Consider the following 27,195-nt stretch of genomic DNA (forward strand, 5'->3'; position numbering starts at 1 on the left):
TACGTCCATACAACTTTCACTTCCCGTCGTATGCAAATTAGCCAACGCTAGCCCAACGTCGCCATCGTTTGGCGCCCTGGACACAATTTCGCATTATAGGGAATTAGCGATGTCCCGGCGAATTTACACCCGGCGAAGTGTTGTGAAGCGGTCGCTAGCAAATTTGCCCCTAAAGGTAGCCACAAACACACAGATAACATTGTACAAAATGAATTTGGTGCGTGTATGGTAGGACAGAACACAACCAATATCGGCAGAAGACTTGGATATCGGTTGGCTCGCCGATAGGTCAGCAATGAAGATTTTGATTGGGCGACTTTGAAGACACCCGAACATCAGCCACTGTTACTACTGAAGTTTCAGATACAGATAGAATACTTGTATATTTGACGATTCAGCTCGAACATGTCTGTATAGAAAACAAATGATCTGTCCTGGGGACATTGGTTGCAGGAAAGATAGTAACTAACATCTATGGCCACCTTAAGAATAAGGAAAATGTCAGCTTGTAGCAAATTCTCTTTTATTGTTCAAAATGCTGTTAGTACAAAGGATGTAGTATAAAAATATAAATATTGATGTTACGATTTTAAACAACAGGCATTTTGTGAAGGCACATACAATCTATTCAGAAAAGGCACTAGAAAAGCAAAGTGTTTACAGAACGTAGAACACACAAATCTTACAAAAACACCCTGTTAGGGACTGCAGTCAAAGGACGGAGCAGTGGAGATCACAATTTCATAGTGGTCACTCAAGATTTGTAGAAGAAAATAGGAACATTTATATAAAAGTTTTAATGTGCATTAAACTATGCAGCTAATTAAGAGGTAAATATAGGGACAAACATTAGTATACGTGAAAAACTGTACCAGTGCAATAACTCATAGCAACCAGACCTTTGCAAAAGCTTGCAGACCAATCAAAGGTAATTGCTGATGGGTTGATATAGATAACTGCACTGATTAAGGTAAGTTATCTCTGGTGGTAATAAGCACTGCTGTGTACAGAATAGATTATCATCATGAAAACTAGGTATGACCGAGTACCTGTAGGTTAATAAAGAACCACCTAGTAATCACAGGGTATACACGACAGCTCCCAATTTGTTTATAAATAACCCAAGTATGTTTCTGCATGGGAAAAATTAATAACCATCAATCTCTATTGACTGGGAAGTGAGCCGAGTGTGTTTAAATGTGATTATCAGTACAAATTGGTTTCCCTTGAGGGAAGCAGTGACTATATGAAACGGATGTTGCCGTATCTGCAGATCTATGAGCAAAACAATGTTTTTTGTTTTTTTTCTTTTGACAAGAGATTTATATATTGTGTGGTTCCATTGGGCTTATATAATAACTGGAAACGTTTGTCCATGTCTAATACAATTAATCTAAGTATTCACCAATATCACTGGGCAGCCTTCAGCTTTACTGAGAATCAGTCATATTGTGATGCCATCTTCCTATCCATCTCACAGATAACTCACAAAATTTGACTACTTCCCTGTATAGGGTATAAGTAGACAAGTTAGGAGCAGCGCCTTCATCGCAAATCTGTTTAGATCATCTCGTTAGGGCCCTCAGCTAAAATATTAAACCAATGCAATTTGTCGTACCTCTTGGTGTCACTGAAGTCTTAAGAATTAAGTGTTAAAGGAAAACTAAACCCTAAAAATTAATACAGCCAATATATTCTCAACTTATTGCACCAGCCTAAAGTTTTAGCTTCTCAATAGCAGAAATGATCCAGGACTTCAAACTTGTCACAGGGGGTCACCATCTTGGAAAGTGTCTGACACTCACATGCTCAGTGGGCTCTGAGCAGCTGTTGAGAAACTAAGCTTAGGGGTCGTTGCAAATTATCAAGCAGAAAATGAGGTTTGTCTGTAATATAAGCTGATGCTACAGGGCTGATTATTAAATTCTGATGCTAATTGCACTGGTTTCTGTGCTGCCATGTAGTAATTATCTGTATTAATTACTAATCAGCCTTATATTGTGACATTTCTATTCTATGTGTACTGTATATTGTGGGTCCCTAAATTCAGTAAGTGACAGCAGCACAGAGCATGTGCAGTGAATCAGCAGAAAAGAAGATGGGGAGCTACTGAGGCATCTTTGGGGGCACAGATCTTCCCTGCTAAAGGGCTGTGGTTGCCTCTGGCTGATACAGAAACCCAAAACATAATGTACAACATTTCTAGCTACTTCTTTAGTTCAGCTTTAGTTCTCCTTGGCTGGCTATAAGAAATCTGTGTAACCCCAGTTCAAGGCCTTTAAGCTCAATACAAATAAATTCAAGCTAAGTAGAAACTGATTAGGTGGACTCTCCTATGTGCCAAAAAGTGCAAATGTAGGGTAAATTTGACTAAATATTGTTTTATGTAGACATCCAAACTGTAACCTACCAGTTTCCTAAACAAGCATTGCTATTCAATAGCTAGATTGCAGGTTGGGTATCCTTGGTACATCGTTTTTAGCAAGGTTTAAAGAGTTCAGTATGAGTATTTGGTAAATTGCATAAGAGATAAACCAAGAACATGCTTGCTCCGGATTTTGTAGAACTAAATAATTGCATCAGTTTCTTAATCATGTAGAGCATGTCTTCATGCGTGTCCTTTATGATATAGACCATTTGTGCCATATAGAGCTATATGCCAACAGGACAGCAATATCCAGTGGAAGTATCTAGTTTCTCCCAACAATCATACATTTCTACTAATGGGCACCACAAGATATAAGAACAAGGCCAAGTATATACAGTAATGCATCATTTGGCTATAAAGTGGAAGGTCGGTCACCAAGGACCGAATGAGTTCTGAAATGCCACTTAGGACTACTTGATTGATTTACTTGGTCCGTCGATATTGTCCTTGAAACGTATTGGTGAGTTCTGGTGTCTTTGGTTGAGCACTGGATTCTTCTTGACAAGGGTCAGCTTTCTGTTGGCGTTTCAGACGGCTGCACAGCTGAGTAGTTGTGGGTATTTTGGCGAGTAAAGAATGAAGCCGTTCTTTTGGGCTTCACACGTGTGATTTTAGCACCTGCAAGAAAACCACAGAGGTGAATGTGTTTAGATAAAGACTTAAAGGGCACCTATCACAGCCAAAATCAAACACATATTAACAATCTGACCAGTACAAGCTAAACACGTTTAATCAAACTACATATATAGTTTTTTGAAAAAACGGCAGGTTTTAAAAAAAATCCCTTACTTTGTCAAACAGGTTCTTTCACTGAGGGAGTCCATATTGAGACTAAAACAGAGACTCTAATATGCAAATTTCAGGAGCATGCTCAGATTGTAACACTGCTTTGAGTATTCTACCCAGAATGCCTTGTTTAAGTAAACTCCTCCACTAGAAGTATCAGGAGATTTCCCTATCTTGTCCGCTGCTGGTGATGTTATTATGCAAATGAAGGGCACACACTGGGGCTATGGGTTACTGCCCTTGGGCAAATTTGCCCAGTGTTGATAAATGACCCCCACTAACTTCCAGCAGGTGGCAGCACTACTGAAAAGCAACTAACACACAGGTTTGGCTGATTTGAAAATAGCTTAGAAGGGTTGATAAGCAAGCAAGGAATTTCAACTGAGCATGTGCGAGATTACAGAGCTACAGTTGGCTGGGAAGATATGGGTAGGAGGAGCCAGTAAAATCCAAGATGCCTGCCTCAGCTAGAACTGCAGTGGAGATAGGGGAGATCTTGCAGAAGGAATAGTGAGCTGATCATTTACATTATACAAACAATTCTAACTGTTTTAAAAATTGGATTTCTTGAACTTTCACATAGTGTATTTACTGATTTTACTGATTTTGGTCATTATTGGTGCCCTTTAAAGGGTAGGCAGCCTGTAGATTGGCTGTGTTTTGGTGTATCTGTTGCTATTCACAGAATTTTGTGGGCAACAAATGTCAACAGATGAGATTATTTTTTACTTACCATCTTCAACATAGTCTATAGTGGTGAGGTGTTTCATGCGGTTACAAAGGACGCTCTCTTGTCTCTTCAGTTTGGATCGCTTCTCAGAAAGTTGAGAATTCCCAGGTGTGGAGTCTGAGGCTGGTGACTCAGTTGACTGGCTGAGCTCTATGCAGTATTCAATTAGTCCGCTCATTAGTTCTGCCTGGATTCAAGAAACGATTGGTTGTTCAAAATGAAATAAAACAATACCCTTGACGTAAGCCTTTGTTTGTGTTGAGGCTATGTTTGATAAATGACATTTCTAATTTATATGATTTTTAAAACATCAGCCCAAAACAGTCTGGCAAGATATGAGAAATGATGAGACAGCGACGTGTCACCTTTACCCAGTGGTACCCAGACTGTGAGGTTGGACCTCCAAGGGGGGACTGAACTGAAGCAATCCGCTGAGCTTACATACAATGGCAATTTTTATTCTTCAAATTTGTAAGTAATGAAAAAGTGCCATTCATACTTTTGTCGAAATCATAGTTTTTTCCCGAAAAACCTGGAAGTAAGCCTGTTGCTTATGGATTGCTTAGTCAGTTGGGTAGCTGTATGCTAACTTCCTGTGGTTCAGAAGCAGTCCGTTCTGAGTTTTCAGGCCAGTGGAGGAACTACCGGGGGGTGCGGGGGGCCTGCTGGCAGTTAATTCATTGGCGAATCTATCTCAGAGATTGTGTCTGGAGCGGGGGAGGCCGCATGGACTGCACCTGCACCCCTCGATGTATAGTTACATTACTGTTTCAGGCTTCTGTAGCCTTAAATACATTTATATGTTCACATTTCTATCCTTATCTATGTGGATTTGTGATAACAGATCACTGTGTTTTTATTCTTTTAAATGCCTCAAACACAAGTGAATGTATTGACTTACCTGAAACCCCAGGCCGGTGCACCTATCAGCAGAAAACTGCACTGGCCCAGGGTTACTCCGGCGAGAAAACTGCACTGGCTCAGTGCAGATGCATGCGCAGTAGAATGAAAAAGTCGACTTTTTAGTTAAAGTTCGGCTTTTCACTCTAATGCTCATGCCCAGCTGCAAGAAGAAAGAAGAAGCAGGAAGAGGAGTGCTCCGTGCTGCTCGCTGGAATCATCCCGGGCCGGTGCAGTTTTCTTCTGATAGGAGCACCGGCTAGGGGTTTTAGTTAAGTAAATACATTCACTTCGGGGTGCCTAACATTTGGCACCCTCAAGTGTGAAATGACTTTCCTTCTCCTTTAAAGGAGGTGTAAATATAATATAAGATATATTGTGTTAAAAGAATGTGCACTTGCATTATACTATTTAAAATATAGAAGCAAAGTGCTTATAAAAGTACTATTCCCACCCAACTGTTCCACTTCCTACTGCATCCTTGTGCAGGCTACACAGGCTAGGATTTCCTCCTCGGACGCCCCAAGGCTGCAGGGTTCTCATGTGTGCCCCCTGCACTGGGGATTACGTGACCACAGTGCTCCTTAGAATGTGGTTGGGTGGCATGCTGCCCCTAGCTGGCAGCACTCGGCAAACTGTACTGTAGGATAGGAACCAATCAGCAGCTAAGCTGACCAGATAGGGAACTTAAACCTGTCTGTGCTTGTGTGACTGCAGGGCTGGGATTGGCTATATCCTATTGTGCTTCTGACAGGAACATTTCCACCCCTCATTTGAGACATAGATAGGGAACATAGTAGATCTATACAGATTTCCAAAAAAGGAGCAAATTTTAAAGATAATGTTAATTTGTAGCCCAAAGTGAAACGAGCACCATAAATTATTCATTATTGCCTACATGATTAAAATGGGGCTTTAGTTATGCTATATCGGCTGTATCCTTTATGGACAAAATCACCTGCTTTGAATATATTTTCAGCAGCTTGTTCACTGGTGTCCCTTCACTTTCGCCATCAAACTCCAGCCACAGGATATGCTCATCCTCGTCAGGGTACGTATGATCCCAGGATAACTCGGGGTAGGTCAGACTTATTAGCACATGCTGCACAAAATTGAATGTGGAGATGTAAATGCGTGCCCTTTCTAATGTTTTGTACAGATTAAAAAAATGCATATGCATGCAACCATTGTGTTTATTTAATCCTAAATGAATCTTAGGAAGCGGAGCCATGTTACTGGCATGTGGAGGAGCATTTTCCACTTCTGGAGCACAGCAGTTAGTAGGCACGGCTGACATCAGAAATCAGAAGGCTCAATGCTTGTTAGTTAAAAGGATCCTCACCCCAAGAGGGTGCAGTCAGGGCTGGTCCTATCAAATGTGGGGCCCAATTGGGACCATGTTGGCGGGGCCCCTAGACAAAGTGTTGCTGGCTACTGACACACCAAGTATTTAGGAAAATAAGGTCATACAGGCACAAAATAGAAAGGAAAGGGGCAGACAAGGTAAGAAATAGGGGCACATAATAGGGGCACACAGGGTAAAAGAGAGAGGGAGTAAATAGGAGAGTGGACTGGGCCAATTAGTTTGGGGCAGGCTGGGCTGATTCAGCTTGGGAGCAGGCTTAGTTGGATTGGGGGCAGGCAGGGCCTATCAAGGTTGGAGGAAAGCTGGGCCTATGAGAGTTGGGGGCAGGCTAGACCTATGGAGTTGGGGGATAGGCTGGCTTATCAGAGTTGGGGGTGGGCTGGACCTATGGATTTGGGGATGGGCTGGACTCTCAAAGTTGGGGGCAGGCCAGGCAGAATCATGTGCTGAGGGAAATATTATCTGTGCTGCCCTGTGGTGCGGGGCCCCCAGAGGTGCGGGGCCCAATTGGTCCAATAGGCCTAAGGCCGGCCCTGGGTGCAGTTATTAGCCTAACCTTCATCTAGGCTCTGCCTACTAGACTGTAAAAGTAGAATAGAGACCCAAATCCTGACCTGTTTTTTTTACACCCCAAATACACCCTCTTTCCAATTATCTTCTACTCACTTCTTCACAAGCCCCACCCTCTGAAGCCAGCAAATTAAACCATTTTCTCTTGTGGACCTTGCCAATTCCACAGGGTCTCTGACTAGACCCCCCCCAGTGAAAGTATTGAATGAGAAGGAAGGCTTGTAATGTCCAGGTTGATCAGGGTTTGCTCAGAAGAGTGCTTAATGCTAGTTTAAAGAAGAACTAAACCTTAATTTATATGGCTAAGCCATGTTTTATATACGGAATGTATTGAACCAACCTAAAGGTTCAGCATCTCTATAATAATAAAGATCCAAAAGCTTAATCATGCTGAAATAGGAAATTTTCTAAATATAATGATATAAAACGTGACCAGTTTCTAAAATAATAAAGTACTCTTCACGCTCTCCCTCTCAACATCCGTCTTACAGGAGTCAGATTTTGATGTGTATAAGATTTAATACATCCTTTGGGGGGGCCTCTTCAGTGATTTTATTTGTGCTGGAATTGTTAGCTGTAATACATCTGCTAGAATGGGAGCCCCCCCCCCTTAAAGATATATTAGATCGGTCAATCAATATCTGACACCTGACTCCTGCATGAAGAGAGACAGATGTTGAGAAGGGGATACCAAAGATAATGAAGATAAACTTGATGATTTCAGAAATGTTACTGCAGTTTTAATTTTCAGTATGGTGAAGCTTATATTAAATTTCGATTTTTGCGATCGCTGCATTTTTTATAGGATGGTTTTAGGCATGTGTGAAGCCAAAAGCTGGCCATAGACGCAAAGATTTGATCATACGAGTCTTCGCTTTGTACGATTTCCGGGCGGTGTGGAGTGTCCCGACATTTTTTGTGCCATGGTGATCAGCCATTCAGACAGATAAGATCATTTGTCGGCTACTGATAATATCTCTGCATGTATTGCCGATCTGGCGATTTCAGTGGGAGACAATCAACAGCATTTGTCAGACATAACTTTCGTAAGATTGCGGTCAGGGGAAGAACATCATCTGATCTGTTCTTTTACTACTTTATTTGGCAGGCCGGGAGATGGCAATGCGATCGTTCGTCCGTTAGGAAGTTAAATCTGCACGTCTATGGCCACCTTAATGCCTACATCTGATATGCACCTGGATGAAGCAAATTGCAAGCCAGATCAGCAGCCTGTTTGCCTTCTTCTAGGGGGTGATGAAACATAGCAGACCCCACACACGCAGCTACATTATACCCCCCTACAATTAAAAATAGCAAAGCTCTTTATCTATCTCCATGTAAACAAGGTGAGGATCCTTACCCTCCGTACGGCTAGACTGTTCCACTCTGGTCACGTGGACTGTTGCAGACAAAGCATTTGAAAGCGTGCTTAGAAGTCACCAGTTCAATGGCAGGGTAAATTTACACAAATGTGTAGGTAAAAAATCCAGGTTTATTAAATGCAATTAATAGCATATGACACTTCAAACATATTGGATGGATAAGGCAGGGGAGTGCATGGCTCTACGCGTTTGCGTTTCATGACTATATTGGTCACTTTATCAGAAGCCAAAACATTTTAATTGCATTTAATAAACGTGCCCTTGAACCAGTGACTTCTAAGCAGGCTTTCCAATGTTTTGTCTCTTTATCTAGCTGCCTGCCTGACGCACAAACATCAATGAAATCCACACCACAGAACAACTCATACTAAGTACAGTTTACAGCAAACTACTTAGTTACACTGGTGGCTTGCAAGGTGTTGTATTTGCATTTTTCAATTTAATTGTAAAGCTGGCCATAGATGCAAAGATCCGATCGTTTGGACTTCCCCATCTCCGGACCTGCCACTAACCATTCAGATCAAATAAAGTAGAACAGAACAGATCAGCCGATGTTCTGCCCCTGACAGCAATCGTACGAAAGTTTAGTCCGACAAAAGTTAGTGACAGTCTCCCACTGAAAATCGTATGATCAGCAATACATGCAGAGATGTTATCAGCAGCCGACAGAAATCTTTTAACCCGTCCTATCGACCAAACGACCGATCTCTGTCGGACGAAAAATAACGGGACTCTCCACACTTGGTCCGAAAATCACACGAATCCTCGATTCGTACGTTTGGATCTTTGCGTCTATGGCCAGCTTTACAGTCTGTGTGGTGCAGAAACATTCTATTGTTAAAATAATTTGTTCTCATGTGAAGATTTAACATCTTTACAGACACATTCTAAATGCAATCCTTGACCTATATCATTACAGGTGAAACAACAATACTTATGTATCGTCAGTAAACCCAACACTGCTGCAGCGTTACTCAGTAACAGGTACCTTTTCTTTTCTGTCAATAACAGACACTCCCTCCAGATTAACAGACACTGACACAGCCTTCCGCCCACTCCTGTTCAGGAATCCTTGAGCAGGCTTGTCAACGTCTCCCTGAAAAAAGGCACATCTGAAAAACACAAAATATATATCAAAATCTATTAGATCATGTATGCATTTATCGCATATTCGTTTTCCTGTATTAGAAGAATTTATGCTCGAATCCAAAATATTTTTTTTATTCTTGACTACTGCATTTCAGTTTTTCTGTTTATGTACATTCGTAGAAAATGTCACTATGTGTGGAACTGCAATGTTCACATATAGATGGTATTGTAATAGTAATTAGTATGCAATGCATTACATGGAGGAGGACAGACTTTTGACATACATGCAAGGCCTTGGTGGAAAAAGCCTTTTTTTAAGCATATTATAATGCCCAACTTTTTCGTTCTACTAAGGGTGACCATATCTTGGTAGACACTTGTGGGTACCTGATTGTGGGCAAACGGATGCATACTGTAGGTGTGCCCAATGTATGCCCACCTTGTTTTGTTTTCTCTACAAATATAAGAGCTGATATTGTCAGATATGCATGTAGAAACAATAGAATTATTGCTCTTATTCAGCACTAACCTTTTGCTGATAAGTGGATGCCTTCAAAAGGCACCAATAAACATTTTACATCCTATCTGATCGACAAGACAATCAATATCCAAAGCTTTTGCCAATATCGGTCACCTCGTCTCCCACTATTCACGCAACGAATATCGTACAAAACGATAATATCTGTGCATGTATAGTCACCTTAAGAGAAGCTACAGAACCTTTTTACTTTTGTCATCTGCTGATTTTCTAACCTGCTTGCTTGTCAAACTAACTATATCCATGCCGACATACACGCATCAATAACAATATGAAACTTTGTTTTGTACAACACTATTTGTACATTTACTGATCTCTTTACTAGTGTCAACAACTCCATAAATATATTCCCCATATTATTTATCAAACAGATTCTGTTAATTTCTGGTATAAGTGTTGCCAGTAATTTGTGATACAGACCCATAGTATGGGAGTTCATGACATTTTTTCAGATATTCTTTGTAGTGGTTCTTCATGGCCTGTTCATCGGTGCATGCACTGGTTTCTTTCACTTCTTTGTATGTATTCAGCACAGTCTGCTCAAAACTTGCCTGGCGCCCTCCCCTGTTTTTGAAAGTGGTTAGCAAGCCTCCATTCCTCTTCTTGCATAGATACGGAGGGAACAAGGTATCTAGCTTGGGTCTGGATAAAACAAAGTGTAATAATATCGTTAAAGGGATGCTGTCATCAGAAAATGTGTTTTTTTCAAAACGCATCAGTTAATAGTGCTGTTCCAGCAGACTTCTGCACTGAAATTAATTTCTCAAAAGAGCAAACAGATTTTTTTTATATTCAATTTTGAAATCTGACATGGGGCTAGACATTTTCTCAATTTCCCAGCTGCCCCTGGTCATGTGACTTATGCCTGCACTTTAGGAGAGAAATGCTTTCTGGTAGGCTGCTGTTTTTCCTTCTCAATGTAACCGAATCAGTCTCAGTGGGACATAGGTTTTTACTATTGAGTGTTGTTCTTAGATCTACCCGGCAGCTGTTATCTTGTGTTAGGGAGCTGCTATCAGGTTACATTCAGATTGTTCTTTTGTTTGGCTGCTTGGGGGGGGAAGGGAGGGAGGTGATATCACTCCAACTTGCATTACAGCAGTAAAGAGTGATTGAAGTTTATCAGAGCACAAGTCACATGACTTGGGACAGCTGGGAAATTGACAATATGTCTAGCCCCATGTCAGATTTCAAAATTGAATATAAAAAAATCTGTTTGCTCTTTTGAGAAATGGATTTCAGTGCAGAATTCTGCTGGAGCAGCACTATTAACTGATTCATTTTGAAATTTTTTTTTTCCCATTACAGTATCCCTTTAAGAGTTATAATGCTGAAATACTATTCAGCTTAACCATAATTTCCACATCCACAAATTCAGCATTCTGGGCTTAGATCGCCTTACCTTATAGTAGCAGGGGTGTGTTCATTCTGATTGTATGGCCCCAACTCTAGCCTACAGGCCAGGCCACCCAACACCTCGCAGTCCTCTACATCACATGGGTACCTCCCTTCCAGGACATTGTATTTTGCTTCCTCGTAGAGAAGATACAAGATACGTTCATGAGAAATCTGTACCAGGGTGAAAGAATAAACAATGCATCACTGTACAAAGTTAACATTACAAATATATTTATTACAGACACATTTTTTGGGTTTAAATACACATAACCACAACATACTCAGAATTTCGTTGTTAATGACATTTAATAGGCAACCGATTCATTCAAAGGGCTATTAGCAAAACTCATGTATAACGGTTGTCCCTGCTGTGCTGGAAAATAGCCAGGATAGTCGACAGGTGTTGCCCCTTCAGCTGTTAGATATGGGTATGTGACACAGGCTGGAAACAGCAAAAGCTTTTTTCCATTGCTCACGTGGGAGTCAGTTTTATTCTAGTAGAATGTGCCGGATCAGCCTACAGCTATGACGAGGGAAACTTAGTTAACGCAACAGATGACCTACAAAGAGCAACTTAAGCCAGATAAATGACACTGGTAAATAACTGGTCTACGCACTAGTCAACTTTTTATAAAAACCCGGTGTAACTCTGTTTTGCTCTGACCCCCACTCATCACCATCTGGCTCTTCTGCTTTGTGTTTCAGTCATGAGTGTGCATAGAGCCTAGTGCAAGTGTTTTCTATTACATATACAAGGGACAGAGGTTTTAGCGATAATAATGTACAGAGAGTCACCATTTAGTACAGGTATGGGATCCGTTATCCGGACACCCATTATCCAGAAAGCTCAGAATTATGGGATGACCATTTCCCATAGATTCCATATTAACCAAATAATCCAAATTTTTTTAAATGTTTTCCCTTTTTCTCTGTAGTAATAAAATAGTAGTTTGTACTTGATTCAAACTACCATATAAAGAATCCATATTGGAAGCAAAACCAGCCTATTGGGTTTATTTGAAAAGGTTGTTGGACTTAAGCTCAACAGATAATATAATTTATAGAGTGATTTTCTGAGACAATTTGCAATTGGTTTTCATTTTTTATTTGTGGTTTTTGAATTTTTTAGCTTTTTATGCGGCAGCTCTCCAGTTTGCAATTTCAGCGGTCGGGTTGCAGGTCCAGGCCGGGTAGAGAATCAAAGTGGGTAAATATGCGGGTTGTAGTTCGGGTCGCGGTCTGCGGGTTTGGGTCTTAGAAATTGGTTCTGCACAGCACACCATGGCACCTTCCAATTTGTCTGATGAAGGGGCGTGCCCCTGAAACGTTACACTTTAATAAACACGCACTGGTCTCCCCGCTTGCATCGTGTGCCAGCTTTTGAATGAACATTGCCCACAAAAGGCTGACTAATCATAAAGATTATGTAAATCAAAAATGTAGCAAATGTGTTTGGCTTAGCTTATAAAGCCTTTAGTATGATGTTGAGAGTGATATTCTGAGACAATTTGCTAAAGGTTTTAATATTTATCATTTGTGGTTTTGAGTTATTTAGCTTTTTTATTCTGCAGTCTGGTTGCTAGGGTCCATATTACCCTAACAACCATGCCTTGATTTGAATAAGATTAGGGGAGGGCCTGAATAGAAAGAGGAGTAATAAAAAGTAGTGATAATACATTTATAGCCTTACAGAGCATTTGTTTTTAGATAGCACCAGTGACCCCCATTTGAGGGGTCAGAAGAAGAAGGCAAATAATATAAAAATTAAATAATGAAGACAATAAAGCTAACAAATTTGAGCTACCCCTTTAAAGGGGCAGTAACCATTATTTTCAAAACAGTTTTTAATTAAAATTATGAGCAAAATGTAGTTTTTTTTTTATGTCTTGCACTTAACAGGGAAAAATTTGAAATTCACTTTCTACATTCGGTTCTTACAGGCAGCGTCAAAATGAATTAGCAACAGGCAGACAGATACTTTCAATCGAAATGACATAACGCTACAGGACATTTTTAATGAAGGTATACTGGAAAATTGTTTAGAATGACTTTTCTACTATGCAAAACAGTATTTTTCAGTATTTTACCCATCTAATGAGAATTTTTTTTTTTTCATAATGAGTTTTTAGGCAAAGATCCCCTTGTACGAAATACTGTATTCCATTTACATATTGATGTTTTATTCCACTCATAAGAAGTTCAATTGGTGACAAAGAGCAAAGTCTATTATACCAAATGATCTAATTGCAAAGATAGCAGACTGTGTGGGGGCGAAGCTGTGTCGAACTGCTATGAGTCACTACAGGAATCAGCTATTTAGGGATTGCTAGTCATTATGCTGTGACTCAGCAGCTACCCGCGTCACATTTATTGTGGTAGAAATCCTACTGAGCCTTTCAGATCTACTAAAACAAACTTAGGACATTAGATACGTAAACGTTCCGTTTTTAACCTGTATCTCTGCCAAACATTTTAGTCCGACACAAACGGGTGGCAGTTCCTGACAGACAGTTCTTTAATTCCCCAAATTAAAGGGGAAGTAAAGTCTAAAATAGAATAAGGCTAGAAATGCTGTATTTTGTATACTAAACATAAACTCACTGCACCACAAGCCTAATCAAACAAATGATTTATGCTTTCAAAGTTGGCCACAGGGGGTCACCATCTTGTAACTTTGTTACAAGACCAAGACTGCACATGCTCTGTGTGGTCTGGGCTGCTTAGGGATCGTCATAAATCAAAACAGCACAAGTCAAATAATATCTGCCAGAAGCTGATACAGCAAGACTGATTAATAATCAGAATATACAGACTGCACTGGGTCCTGTGTTGTCATGTAATTTAATGTGGATTTTATAGCTTTTGTATTGTTCAATACAAACTTTCTCCAACTCTGCAGAACCAGTGGCTACAGCATAATAATCCTACAAATAGAATCCCAGTTTATCTGTTTAAATCTGGCTCCATGATCTTTGTCCCTGCAGCTGGAGTTGGAAACAGTAAAGGGGATGTAAAGGCAAAAATAAAATCCAATACAACAATACAAATCTCTACACAGTCGCCGACTGCTCTACAGGGAAACAAACAAAGCTGCTTGAGTTCTGCATGGCAGGGAAGGTGGGGGCTCCCTCTGCTGCTCATAAGTATGATTGTTTCCCTGCACAGCAGTTAGGGACCATCTGACAATTCCTATCCATACCAGTAAATGAAGGGAGAATTTCACTGCATACAGTCAGGTTTCTTATAGAAACTGTACACATTTTTTAATTAAAGTATATTGGAGATAGGTTTCTTTTTCATTAAAGAAAGTAAAATTGGGATTTTATTTTTTTGCCTTTACATGCCCTTTAAGTTATGTTATCAGTTCCCCATCTTTATGGCTTAGCAACTTTAAGGGCAATATAATAATAAATGAATATGTTAAAGAAGGATGCATTTCACCATTCCTTTAGTTTTAGGCTGTATGGCAACACAAGAAAATATTACATATAGTTCTTTAATGTTATGACAATGAAAGTCAGATTCACTAGTAATAATTTTTTAAACTATAATAATTTGCTCATAAAGTAGTCTATGTGAGATGGCCTTCCCATAATTCAGGGATTTCTGGATAACTTGTACTAAGCATGCACTGGTGATAGACATAACGAAAGACATACGCTGTGATGGAAAGCACCCAGGTTAGCAGAGATTCACCGAAGGGGCCCTGACAAATTGGCACCTCTAATAAATTTAACTTTCCACAATTCCATTTCCAGACCCACCTGAAGTTCCCGAGCTTTCGGTAAGAATATATTTCTTCGGAACTGCAGATATGGTTCATCTACAATTACAGAAATCAAAATATTTTAAATATATTATCTTGTACCATGAGAAATATGTATAACTGCAGGTAATATTCAACACAATAGAGCATGCATTGTCTTTCTATCAATTGTGTCATTGATCTATTTAAATACAGGTATGAGACCGGTTATCCAGAATGTTCGGGGCTTTTTCTGTAATTTGGATCACCACACCTTAAGTCTACTAAAAAATAGTTTAAACATTATTTTAATCCAATAGGATTGTTTTGCATCCAATAATTTAGGATTAAAATACAATGTACAATTTTATTATTACAGAGCTTTCTGGATAACAGGTTTCTGTATAAGGAAGCCATACCTGTATATGCAACCCACTTTATGATAGTAGTTTGGTCTGTGTTTCAAGCAGGCAGTATATCAAGGGAGCATTGTACTTTTCCAGCATCTTAAAAACACATCTTAGAACTTTCCATTCTTCACTTATATCACCATATAAGAAGCAAGAATCTGACAAATCTGCAGAATGGATCATTTTGGAACGTACCAAATTCAGGAACTGGTTTAAGATTTAGACTTTAGATTTACTGCCAGGCCAAACCATTCATGTGTGTCTTCAAAGCACGGGATAACTAAAAGCAGTGCATTGTTTGGGGACGCTGATTTTTTTTTTTTTTCACTCATATTATTGATTGAATTTGGTTCAGTATTTAGGTGAATCTTTAAAGAAAATGTTAGTCTAAATATAATGGATCTGGTGCATCACTAGCCTATTTGGCATCACTAGCTTGACTATCATTATTTGAGTGACAGACCTTTCACCTAAAATTTCTGATTGGGTAAGCTTTCCTACCAAATGACCTACAGGCCAAATGGCTGGGAAGTATATGAAGATTTACAAATGCCCTTCATTCGGTTGTTATGATCATTTATGCAAAGAACACAGGGAAATAAGCAGTATATGGAAATGTAAGCAATGTACTTATACATAATATAATCATAATATATGATTTGGCCCTATCAGTATTAAAGGAAAACTATAGCCCCCAAACAATGTAGGTCTCTATAAAAAGATATCGCATAAAACAGCTCATATGTAAAACCCTGCTTCATGTAAATAAACCATTTTCATAATATACTTTTCTAGTAGTATGTGCCATTGGGTAATCATAAATAGAAAATTGCCATTTCATACGATTCACTGTGCACACAAACATACCAACAAACCATACATGTTAGGTCACATGAGCCAATTAACAGACAGAGTTGTGTCTTTTGCTTCAACACTTCTTCCTGTTTCTTCCTGTTAGAGTTGTATTATTTCTGGTCAGGTGATCTCTGAGGCAGCACACAGACCATCACAAAATGGTGGTTCAAGGCAAGAGATGTAAAAGGGCAAGATTTACTTAAATACATAGACCAGTTTGGAAAGATTCTTTAATATGCCACTTAATATGATATAAACTGTTGATATAATCTGTTGCTCAAGTGTTCATTTTGGGGGTATAGTTTTCCTTTAATGCTTCAATCTTCATTGGCAAATGTAGAAATTGTATCTGACTATAGTCAATGTCAACAGCATGAAGAGGCTGGTGCATGGAGAAACAATGAGGGAAGATCACCCTTAAGGCATATGTGGGCAGATATAAGATGCCAACAGATTAAGTCAGCAGCTTATTGAGCAGTGTATGGGGCCTACAAACAAGCTTCCACAAACAATATCTGGCCGAAAGTCTGCCAGATGCTGATCGGGCGGATCTAAAAATCCAGTTGGATCAAGGACCGTATCGGTTCGTTGACAAGGCCCTCGATCAAACTGCCTGTATTCTTATTGTTGTGATCTGATCGTTGGGCCCCAAGGCCCACAATCAGATCAGCCTGATATTGACCACCTCAAGGTGGGCAAATTAGGGACAGATCTGCTCATGCAGATCTCCCTATGTACAGCCAGATTAAGTTGCTTTGTGTGCCATAATGAAGGTTATCAGCCGACTGATTGCTGATGTGCTTTTGTACCGTATATTGTGTATCCTTAAAAACATGTACATATGAGAAATGAAAGAAAACAGGTCTTGTCATGACTGCAAGACTAGGTTATATGCCTCACTTACTTATAGTGCTCAGGAAATTCACAGGCCATTGTTATAATTACCTTGGAGAATGTCATTGGAAGAACAGTTTGTGAAGCGAGCCAAGAGATCATGCCACTGTCTGCAAACTTTGTATGGCTGATGCTTTGGTTTTAATTGCACCTCTAGAAAAGAATGGATAGGAAAAATGAAGGTCAGATATTATATGGAAAGTTATGACACTTATGGTTTGCTTCTGTTATATAGATACATAGTGCTTTGCAGAAGAAAAATTAGAACCTCAATCAATTATTTTTACTAGATAACAAATCAACATTGAAACTGGGATCTTTGTGATAAGATTATTTCAAAGCACTGACAGTAAATTAGTTTTAATGCAACTTTTGCCTAGAAGATGTATTAGAGCTCAGTCTTTTCAAATCACCAGAAATCATGTCTCTCTACATGCAGGATTTGTGCAAAAGGCAGTTATTTTGTTAGATTTTCTTTGTACAGGAATCAGTTATTTGGATGAGCTCTAATTCATCTGCTAGGAAAGGAAGGCCCTCTATAAAATATATTGGATCATTCATTTGACACCCAACTGCTGCATGAAGACAGAATGAAGAAAAACAGATGCTGAGAGAGGAATAGTGAATAAAAACTTGTATGTAGAAAGTGTCTTACTTCAGTATGAGGAAGCCTATATTACATTTTAATTTTCACGATAGTTCCCCTTTAATAACTCAAAAACTACAAATAATAAAAAATTAAAATCAATTCCAAATTATCTCAGAATATCACTCTCTACAACATACTAAAAGTGAACAACCCCTTAATTTCTGTCACTAAGTTTAGTCTGACATTACAATTTCTTACCCAGGAGAGGTGAGATGAGCCATAAAGCAAAGACATCCTGAGCAGTTTCGGGTAGTTGCAGAGCCTCGCGTATGGACTTGTGTAGTTCATGTGCGGTGATGACTGAAAGCCCATCTACTGTAAGTTGTATCACCTCGTCATTAATTAAGTAAATGATCACATCCATTGCTGTGGAGAAATCAAATGGAAATATTTTAAAAGGAGGCTATAAAGTATTTTCTATAAAGCATCATTCTTGTTAAGCATGTAATAAATTATTTAGCTAAGCTAGCAGGCATAGAGGGGGCAGACAACTACTTTCACTTTCCATTCAGCACTTCCTAGATGTCACTGCAATTACCCTTCACCATTTAATTGTGTAGCCAGTACATGGGGATGGACATTGGATCCTCCATTCTGGTGCACAAACAAGATTTTGAGATGATGGAAGGCTTTCCTTAATAACAGTGTCCATAAAATGGCTCCTGCCTGCTTGCTATAATTATAAATTCCCAGACTGAACGAAACAAGATTCAAATAATTTATATAGTGTAATAAAAGTTCATTTTGCTTGATTGATGTGATAAAATAGGATTTTGAATAATTTTTTTGGGTGACAGGTCCCCTTTAACTAAAAAGCCACTACCCCCCTACCCTACGTAGATCCCCCTCCCCACTAGCCTAGCTGCTAACCCGGGGAAACGACCCTAACTGTTTACTTGCCCCTGATGCAGATTCAGGGATCACAGTTCACTGCAGCCATCTTCCGGGTCTTCGGTAATCTGAGCAGCGAAGCGGCGCATGCGCAGTTGGAGCAATTTCCCAGTTTGCGACAACTGCGCATGCGCCAAATTAGTCGGAAATTGCCGAAGTGCCAGAAAATGAAACAAAGACCCGGAAGATGGCTGCTGTGAACTGCGATCCCTGAATTTGCACCAAGGGTTAAGTAAAAAGTTAGGGGCATTACCCTGGGTTAGCAGCTAGGCTAGAGGGGAGGAGGGTCTCGGTAGGGTAGGGTGTTGGGTTTTTTTAGTTAAGGGTTGCGACACACTGGCATATTCGGGGAGATTTTCTCGCCTAGCGACTAATAGCCTTGTCGTCGGCAATGACCCTGAACTGCCTTTGCGTGTCTTCCCCTCTGCTATAATGAAAAGTCGCCTGCGCTTCGTTTTCTGAAGCAGCCCAAAGTTTCCTCGTGAGGAGACTTCAGAAAACGAATCGACGCGTGTGCTTAGCGACGGCGATTTTTCATTCTAGCCAGCGCAAGAGTGAGGGAAGGCGTTCGGGGAGATTGGTCGCCGCAAAGGCGAGGCGATTAGTCGCCAGACGACTAAATCTCCCTGAAAAACTCAGTGTGACGTTACCCTAAGGGTTGAATTCTCCTTTAATATTCATCATGTGATTATCAGCAGGGCTAACACACAACAATAGCACAAAACACCTTGCATAAACCTTCTTTTACATTCATTTAGCTCCTGTAATGAACACTTTGACTAGTAATTTACATCAATTTAATTCAAATATCCAGCCTAAACAAAGACCACGTACAACAGGTTATATACACATTCACTGTGAAGCAAACACACACACAGCACCCATACAGTCTCCAGTAAAGCATATGAATGTCTGGCATTCAAAGAATCCCAGACATTGCTCATCCAAGTAAACCCACGCTTGTGCTAACACAAAGACAATACACAACACAAAAGGCTAGTGAGGACATGGAGATTGATCAGTGCAATAACTTTAGAGGCACGTTACTATATGGCTAATTTTTAACTTTAATAGAATAATAAGAAGATCTGCCACTCTGTAGGTCTTAAAATTATCTGAATAGAAGGAAAAACTAGTTTCACATTTTTAAAATGAGCAACTGGATCTAAGATTGCCAAGCCACGGGAAAGCAAACAGCTGATTGGTTGCAAGGGTTTACTGAATCAAGGCAAAACTTTGTCCACATTGCTTTCCCCAAAGTATTCAATAAGTACGGTACATACATCGTGATCCAGAAGACACACTGCTTCTCAGTAAGAAGTCATTCAGCCCAGAACTGTGTGATGTTTCACTTCCATCCATCTGCAAAAACCAATGGCATTGTATTAGACGTGGAACAGTTGCATACACAGCACTGTATACTTATTTATTTCAATAAAATATTTTAGTTTTGTTGCTATGATTGTTATATTCATTCATAGCTTTGATTGTTATATTCTGTGTTAAATCGTTTACAATTCTTAACCAGCGCCTGGACATTTCATTTCTATAGGTGTGTCTTTTAAATATACTGTGTGTATGTGTGTGTGTGTATATATATATATATATAAAAAATACACAAAAGCCATGAATATCCTGTAAATTAAATTATATCCTTATAAACGGTGAGTTCTGATGTAATTTCTGTCACATGACATTAAAATTTGTGTATTATAATAAATAAAGTACCCCCAGTTACAAAATATGAGGATATTAGAAGTTACCTCTTGTTCAGCCTCTTGTTTTTATATGGTCATGAAACTCCTCGGTAACTTATAATATCCTTATATTTTACAAGAGGGGGTACTTTATTCACTATCTATATATATCTATATATATCTATATATATATATATATATATATATATATATATATATATATATATATTTTTTTTTTTTTTATTTATATGGATTGTACCTTGCAATAAATAAATGCAGCTACGAAAATAAGTGCCACATGTTAAAAGGGGTTGTTAAACTTTAGGTTAACTTTTAGTATGTTGTACAATGGCCAATTCTAAATTGGTCATGATTATTTACTTTGTATAGTTTTTAAACTATTCGCCTTCTTCTGACTCTCTCCTGCTTTCAAATGGGGGGTCACTGACCCCATCTAAAAAAAAATGCTCTGTAATGAGCTGTATTGAAAGGAGCACAGATTCATGGGAGGAGAGGTAATTCTTCCACTGTACAGAGCTCTGGTAAGGCCCCATCTACAATATGCCATACAGTTTTGCTCTCCAACACTCGTACAGGACATTATTAAATTAGAGAGGGTACAGAGAAGGGCAACTAAGCTGGAAAAAGGTATGTGAAATCATAGCTATGAGGAAAGACTGGCCAAGTTGGGGTTGTTTACGCTGGAGAAGAGGCGCTTAAGGGGTGATATGATGACTATGTATAAATATATAAGGGGATCATATAATAATCTCTCTAATGCTTTATTTACCAGTAGGTCTTTCCATCTGACACAAGGTCACTGATTCTGATTAGAAGAAAAGAGGTTCCGCCTAAATATTCGGAAGGGTTTTTTTTTTACAGTGAGAGCTGTGAAGATGTGGAATTCTCTCCCTGAATCATTCGTACAGGCTGATACATTAGATAGATTTAAGAAGGGGTTGGATGGTGTTTAGCAAGTGAAGGCATACATCACATGACTTGGGGCAGCTGGGAAATTGACAATATGTCTAGCCCCATGTCAGATTTCAAAATTGAATATATAAAAAAAAAAACCTGTTTGCTCTTTTGAGAAATGGATTTCAGTGCAGAATTTTTTTCCATGACAGTATCCCTTTAAATTAAGTTTTTGCCTTCCTCTGGATCAACTAGCAGGTAGGCAGGTTTTATATAAACGAAAAAGGTTAAACTTGATGGACGTGTGTCTTTTTTCAACCAAACTTACTATGTAAGGCTACACATGTATAGTTGCAACTTTTTATTACGCGTCTTTCTGTTCAGACCCTCTCCTGTTCATATTCCAGTCTCTCATTCATATCAATGTATAGTTGCTAGGTTAATTTGGACCTTAGTAACAGGACTGCTGAAATTGCAAACTGGAGAGCCGCTGAATAAAAAGCTAAATAACTCGAACATTACAAATAATAAAGCATGAAAACCAATTGCAAATTGTCTCGGAATATCACTCTCTACATCATACTGTAAGTTAATTTAAAGGTGAACAAGACAAGAAGCAAGAAAGTACAAGCTTAGCAAAAAGCCACATCATAGAGAAAGCAGAAACGGAGATGTGATGTGTATCTAACAATACAAAATAAAACACAATAATAATTTGATTTTTTTTTTTTAGAACAATGTTGGCAAACAACTTCCTTCCCAAACCTGTACATCTGGTTTGTGCATTTAAGTCTCTCGGGCTATTGAGTTCTAGTAAAAATGTTAAGAGTTATATTTCCAGAACTCACAAACAGAGCCAACCCTGCCCAAGATAGGCTAAATGGTTAATTACCGATCATATAAATGCTACATCACGGCTTAGAAATCGGCAGTCTGTAGCAATTATCTTGCTGATTATTAACTTGCCCGATCCCAGAAACAATAACCCACGGTGTTTCACTTAAAGTGGAATTTACAAACCAGGTGTAAATGTTACTTTAAAACGGTAAGCCATAGCAACCAATTAAAAAAAAAACAAAAAAACAAAAAACTTATAATATGCATGCTTTAGATTAGATTATTAGTAAACTATAATTTACCATAAGAGTGAAGTGTAGGGTTACTACAGGTATTTGATCCATAATCCAGAAACCCGTAATCCAAAAAGCTCCAAATTACAGCAAGGCCATCTCCCACAGAGTCCATTTTAATCAAATAATTCAATTTCACATTTTTTTTCCCCCTATTTCTCGGTAAGATTAGAACAGTACTGTGTACTTGATCCAAACGAAGCTACATAAAACCATAATCGTATTCGGTTTAGTTAATGTTTAAATAATTTTTTGGTAGATTTTAAGTATGGAGATCCAAATTACAGTAAAGGTGGCCATAGACACAAAGATCTGCTCGTTTGGTGACATCGCCAAACGAGCTGAGCTTTCCCCAATATGCCACTAATAGGCATGGCTATATCGGGGGTAATCTGAACATTCAGCCCTATGGCCTAACGATCAGATTACGTTTAGAGCGTAATGGGCTCCGGCGGGATGGTCGGGACAAAATCAAACCTGTCCGATCGACCAAACTCTGCCACACAAAAAATGTCGGGACTCTCCACCTTAAGTGTGTTGATCTGGAAAACCCCAGGTCTAGAGCATTCTACAGAACAGGTTCCCATACCTGTATAAAAACTGTGCCCTGCACCCACCTGAACCAAAAAGCCCTTCATTTTACCTCAACCTGAGCCCGACTATCTCACCAAGGAGGGGATAGGGCCTACCATTGATGTTACCTAAGGGAAGGTTTGCTTGTCAAGGTAATACACGGGGGCTCAAGGAGGCAGGTCTGGCAATACCAAAAGCTGGACCCACCACCTGGCCAAACCAATACCCCAAAATTCTAGTTTTTTTTTTTTTACTATAAAATCCGAATTTTTAGGGTAAAAAGCTTGAATTTTTCAAGATTTATTACCCCCTGAGGCTGCAAAAAGTCTGAATCTGAAAATCCGCCATTTCAGACCTGCCAAGGTTGAATATAAGTCAATGGGATAGATCCCTATCCTATTTGGAAATTTCTGTGGTCTGTGCTGAAATTAGCCCGAAAATAATAATATTAATAATAAAGAAGGTCTAATTGTGGATTCTAGTTTGGTCCAACTTTTTTTTAAATAAAATAATCTGAAAAATTAGAATTTTGATAAATTACTCCCTAAGAGATAAACTGCCAGGAATACAGGGAACAGAACGGGAACTGTTATACGGGGCTCTGCAGGCAAGTAACACTGCAATAACATCGCCTCATGAACGGACGGGGTTAGCTGGTAGGAATTAAATCTGGCCACACACCTTGAGATTTACTCATCTGTCAATCAAATATGTTAGACAATGTAATCTGCCAATGGAATATGTCAGCCAGTGCAAAGGGCATCAAGAGATAAAGAAAAGGAGAAACAGCAAAAACCAGAGCAGTCATAAAGAATCCACCCGTTAGACCTGTTGGGTTCATTAATTGGATACCAAAAAGTATTGGATAGTGTATGCCCACCTTAAAGGGGTTGTTCACCTTTGAATTAACTTTTAGTATGATGTAGAGAGGGAAATACGGAGACAATTTTGTTTTAAATGTTTTATTTTTGTGGTTTTTGAGTTATTTAGCTTATTACTCAACAGCTCTCTAGTTTGCAATTTCAATTTCTGGCTGCTAAGGTCCAAATTACCCTAGCAACCACGCACTGATTTGAATAAGAGACTGGAAATAAAAAGTAGCAATAACAAACAATGTGTAGCCTTACAGAGCATTTGTTTTTTAGATGGGGTCAGTGAGTCTATATATAATGAATGGCAATTGAAATTTTGCTTAGAATTCTATAGCATACTTAAAGGTGAACCGCCCCTTTAAGGTAAATATCGGTTAAACTAGAACAATAATATGATAAATGTCATAATATGTATTTATATAGCATTGGACAAAAATAAAAAAGAAATTAGGCTCCACATCCCTTCCAAACATAGGCTGGTGTTACATGTTCCATCACTGTACAGGTATGGGATCCGTTATCCAGTAATCCATTATGCAGAAAGTTCCAAATTACAGACAATTGGAGGTTTTGGGGCTGCTGGAGTCTGAGGTGCCACCTCCCCTCTCTGTGCTTTTTGTCACCCCTTGTAACTGGGCACTTGCTGGAAACTGAGGCAAGGTTCTCACCTTGGGGCAGATTTACTTAAGGGCGAAGTGACGAATGCTGGCGACGATTCGCCAGCATTACCGTTTTTAGGCACTTCGCTGATTTACGAACTAGCGAAAGAGACAGACGCTAGCGCTCATTGGCACTCTATCGCCAGGTGAATTTTCGATCTGGTGAATGGATGTTACTCCGCAAATTCACTAAGATGCGGATTTTACTAAACGTTACCTCTTTCGCCAGACTTGCCTTTGTCAGCTCAGACCAGGCAAAGTGCATTGGAGTGCATAGGACTTCCTTATTCTTCTGTTACTTACATCATAGGTTTAGTGGAAAAAGTTTCTAAGTTCATAAAAAACGCATGATAGGCTGCAAAAGTCCTTACATTTTTTGGGGGGTAACCAGGTTCCCCCCTACATTTTCTAACATATGGAACATAAACTATACACTGGGCTCATGCGTAGGGCATTATAACAACTCTATTTTCTTTATTAAGGTTCCCTGGACTTAATGTAATGTATTTGCTGTAACATATACGTCCATGAAATTTTATAATTTCCCGCCGTACGCAAATTAGCCTGAGCAAGGACCTTGATAGGCATAATTTAACACTAGCGCATCTTCGTTTTGATCAGGAGAGCTTCGCCAATGAGACGACTTGAGACTGTCGCCTCAGGCGGCAGCGCCCCACTAGGTACCAGGGGCGGCAAAAATGCAGCTCCTGGTACTTTAAGAGCCGAATTTCCGGTTTTCAAACCGGAAATTTGGCTCTTCTACCGCAGTTAGGCTCTCTGCGCTAGTGCACTGGCCCTCTATGCTGGCCTGGTGGACCCTCCTGGACCCCCTCAGGTGCAAAAAGGTAAGCGCACGGGGGAGGGGGGCGGCAGCAACTGCTGCTGCCTCGGGCAGCGGAGGGGCCAGGATCGCCCCTGGCTTTGATGGCCGAAGTAACAATAGTGAAAATTTGCCAGCATTCGGCGCCCTGGACGCAACTTCGCATTTTATTAAATTAGCTCTGTCTGAGAGAATTTTCGCCTGGCTAAGTGTAGCGACGGGTCCGGTCGTTGCTGGCGAATTTTCACCTATTAGTGAATCTGCCCCCTTGCCTCATGGCAGGTGCGGGACTGATTACGGAATAGGGGTCTCCCATAGACTCATTTCTAGCCAAATAATCCAGATTTTTAAAAACCATTTCCTTTTTCTCTGTAATAATAAAACTGTAGCTTGTACTAAGATAGAATGAATCCTTATTGGGAGCAAAACCAGCCTATTTGGGTTTATTTAATGTTTACATGATTTCCTAGTAGACGTGGTATTAAGATCCAAATTACAGAAAGATCCCTTATCCGGAAAACCCCAGCATTCTGGATAACAGGTTCCATACGGGACCTGTATAAAGCTACTTGTTTGTGGGTGCCGAGTCAGCACCATTTCCCATGTTCCACCCAGTGCTTATCGCTGGTTTCAGTGAATTTTGCAGAGAGAAAGGCAAATGTAGTAAACAGGAAGAGGCAATAGGCAGATACTGGAATGACTCAAACCCAACAGGTGAGGGACGTTCAGTCCACGGGAAGCCAGCTGTTAGCCAGCCGCAACACTTTCCATCAGCACAGATTAGAAACAGTTGCTAAATCACGAATGAAGCCAGCAATCGGCTTGTAGGATATATATATAAATATATATATATATATATATATATATAGCGGGGATATTGGTTCACCCTCATTCCCCTGTACTATACTCCTCCTTACTTGCATATATAGTGCTCCAGGAAATAAAGAAATGATTTAAATTTCACTTTACCTCCACCTCTGCTCCGTGTCTGGGCTCAAATGAGGGCTGGGCGTGTTTTCAATCTCCCACAGGAAGTGCTCGGAACTGTGAGTGACAATAAGAACTGTGCAATAGCAGCCCAAGTCCCGCCCCTTTCTCTCTGCTCCCAGCCAAAACAAACTGTGCAGCGGGCTTCCTGCTTGTGGTGTAGAGAAGTGCTGCAGTCAGACTCTCAAGTTCTGTTGTGTCCCTATTATCTTATATTATATTATAATATATTATATTATTATGCAGGAAAAGTTCAGGGAGAGAGGTTACCACAGTAACCTTTTATTAAAGCAACGGGAGGAGATAGAGCACTCAGAAAGAAATAATGCAAGGAAAGGCCGATAGCAGGGACACATTGATCGTATTCCCTTTGTCTCAAAATACAATGTACTAAGCCACCAGGTGGCCAATATTATAAGGAGACATTGGGGTGTTTTGAGGGATGGCATCCCTGGGGTAAGTTTGGTTTGAGTTGCCACCAATGATGTCATATAAAAGGAACAGGACAATTGGATCTATGTTAACCAAGTCAGATTTGGGAGAAGAAAAGCCGAAACAGATTCTTGGGTCCAGTTAAATGTGGTACCTTCCGTGTTTGAGCTGTAATTGCTGCTCGACCTGCCAGAAAGGTGATAAAATCTACCATCCACGCATGGGCACCCCTATAAAAATCCGGGGATATTATACTTGTGAAACCACGTTTGCTATTTATGTAATAAAATGCCCATGCGGACTAATGTACGTATGTAGGGCAGACTAGCCGCACAGTGAGGGAACGCATTAGGGAACATAAGTCAGCTATACGAAAGTGGAGCAGGCAGTGGCTTCACATTTTATAGAGAAGGGCCATGGAGTGCAGCAGTTAAAATATCAGGTTATTGATCATGTACCCAAAATGCGACGAGGGGGGG

At 39.8% G+C, this 27,195-nt stretch overlaps 1 protein-coding gene across 1 annotated transcript; it reads right to left on the reverse strand.

The window, feature by feature from the left end:
- Positions 1-506: 506 nt before the first annotated feature.
- Positions 507-26,287, reverse strand: frmd8.L (FERM domain containing 8 L homeolog). The gene is given in 11 exon segments (NM_001086207.1): positions 507-3,046; positions 3,948-4,131; positions 5,803-5,946; positions 9,151-9,274; positions 10,210-10,431; positions 11,192-11,358; positions 14,952-15,010; positions 17,143-17,244; positions 17,939-18,106; positions 19,915-19,993; positions 26,267-26,287. Coding segments are annotated over 10 exon segments (1,359 nt in total). The 5' UTR covers positions 26,267-26,287; the 3' UTR covers positions 507-2,936.
- Positions 26,288-27,195: the final 908 nt, after the last annotated feature.

The sequence above is a fragment of the Xenopus laevis genome, chromosome 4L (assembly GCF_017654675.1).
Source record: "Xenopus laevis strain J_2021 chromosome 4L, Xenopus_laevis_v10.1, whole genome shotgun sequence".
In the NCBI taxonomy this organism is placed as follows: Eukaryota; Metazoa; Chordata; class Amphibia; order Anura; family Pipidae; genus Xenopus; species Xenopus laevis.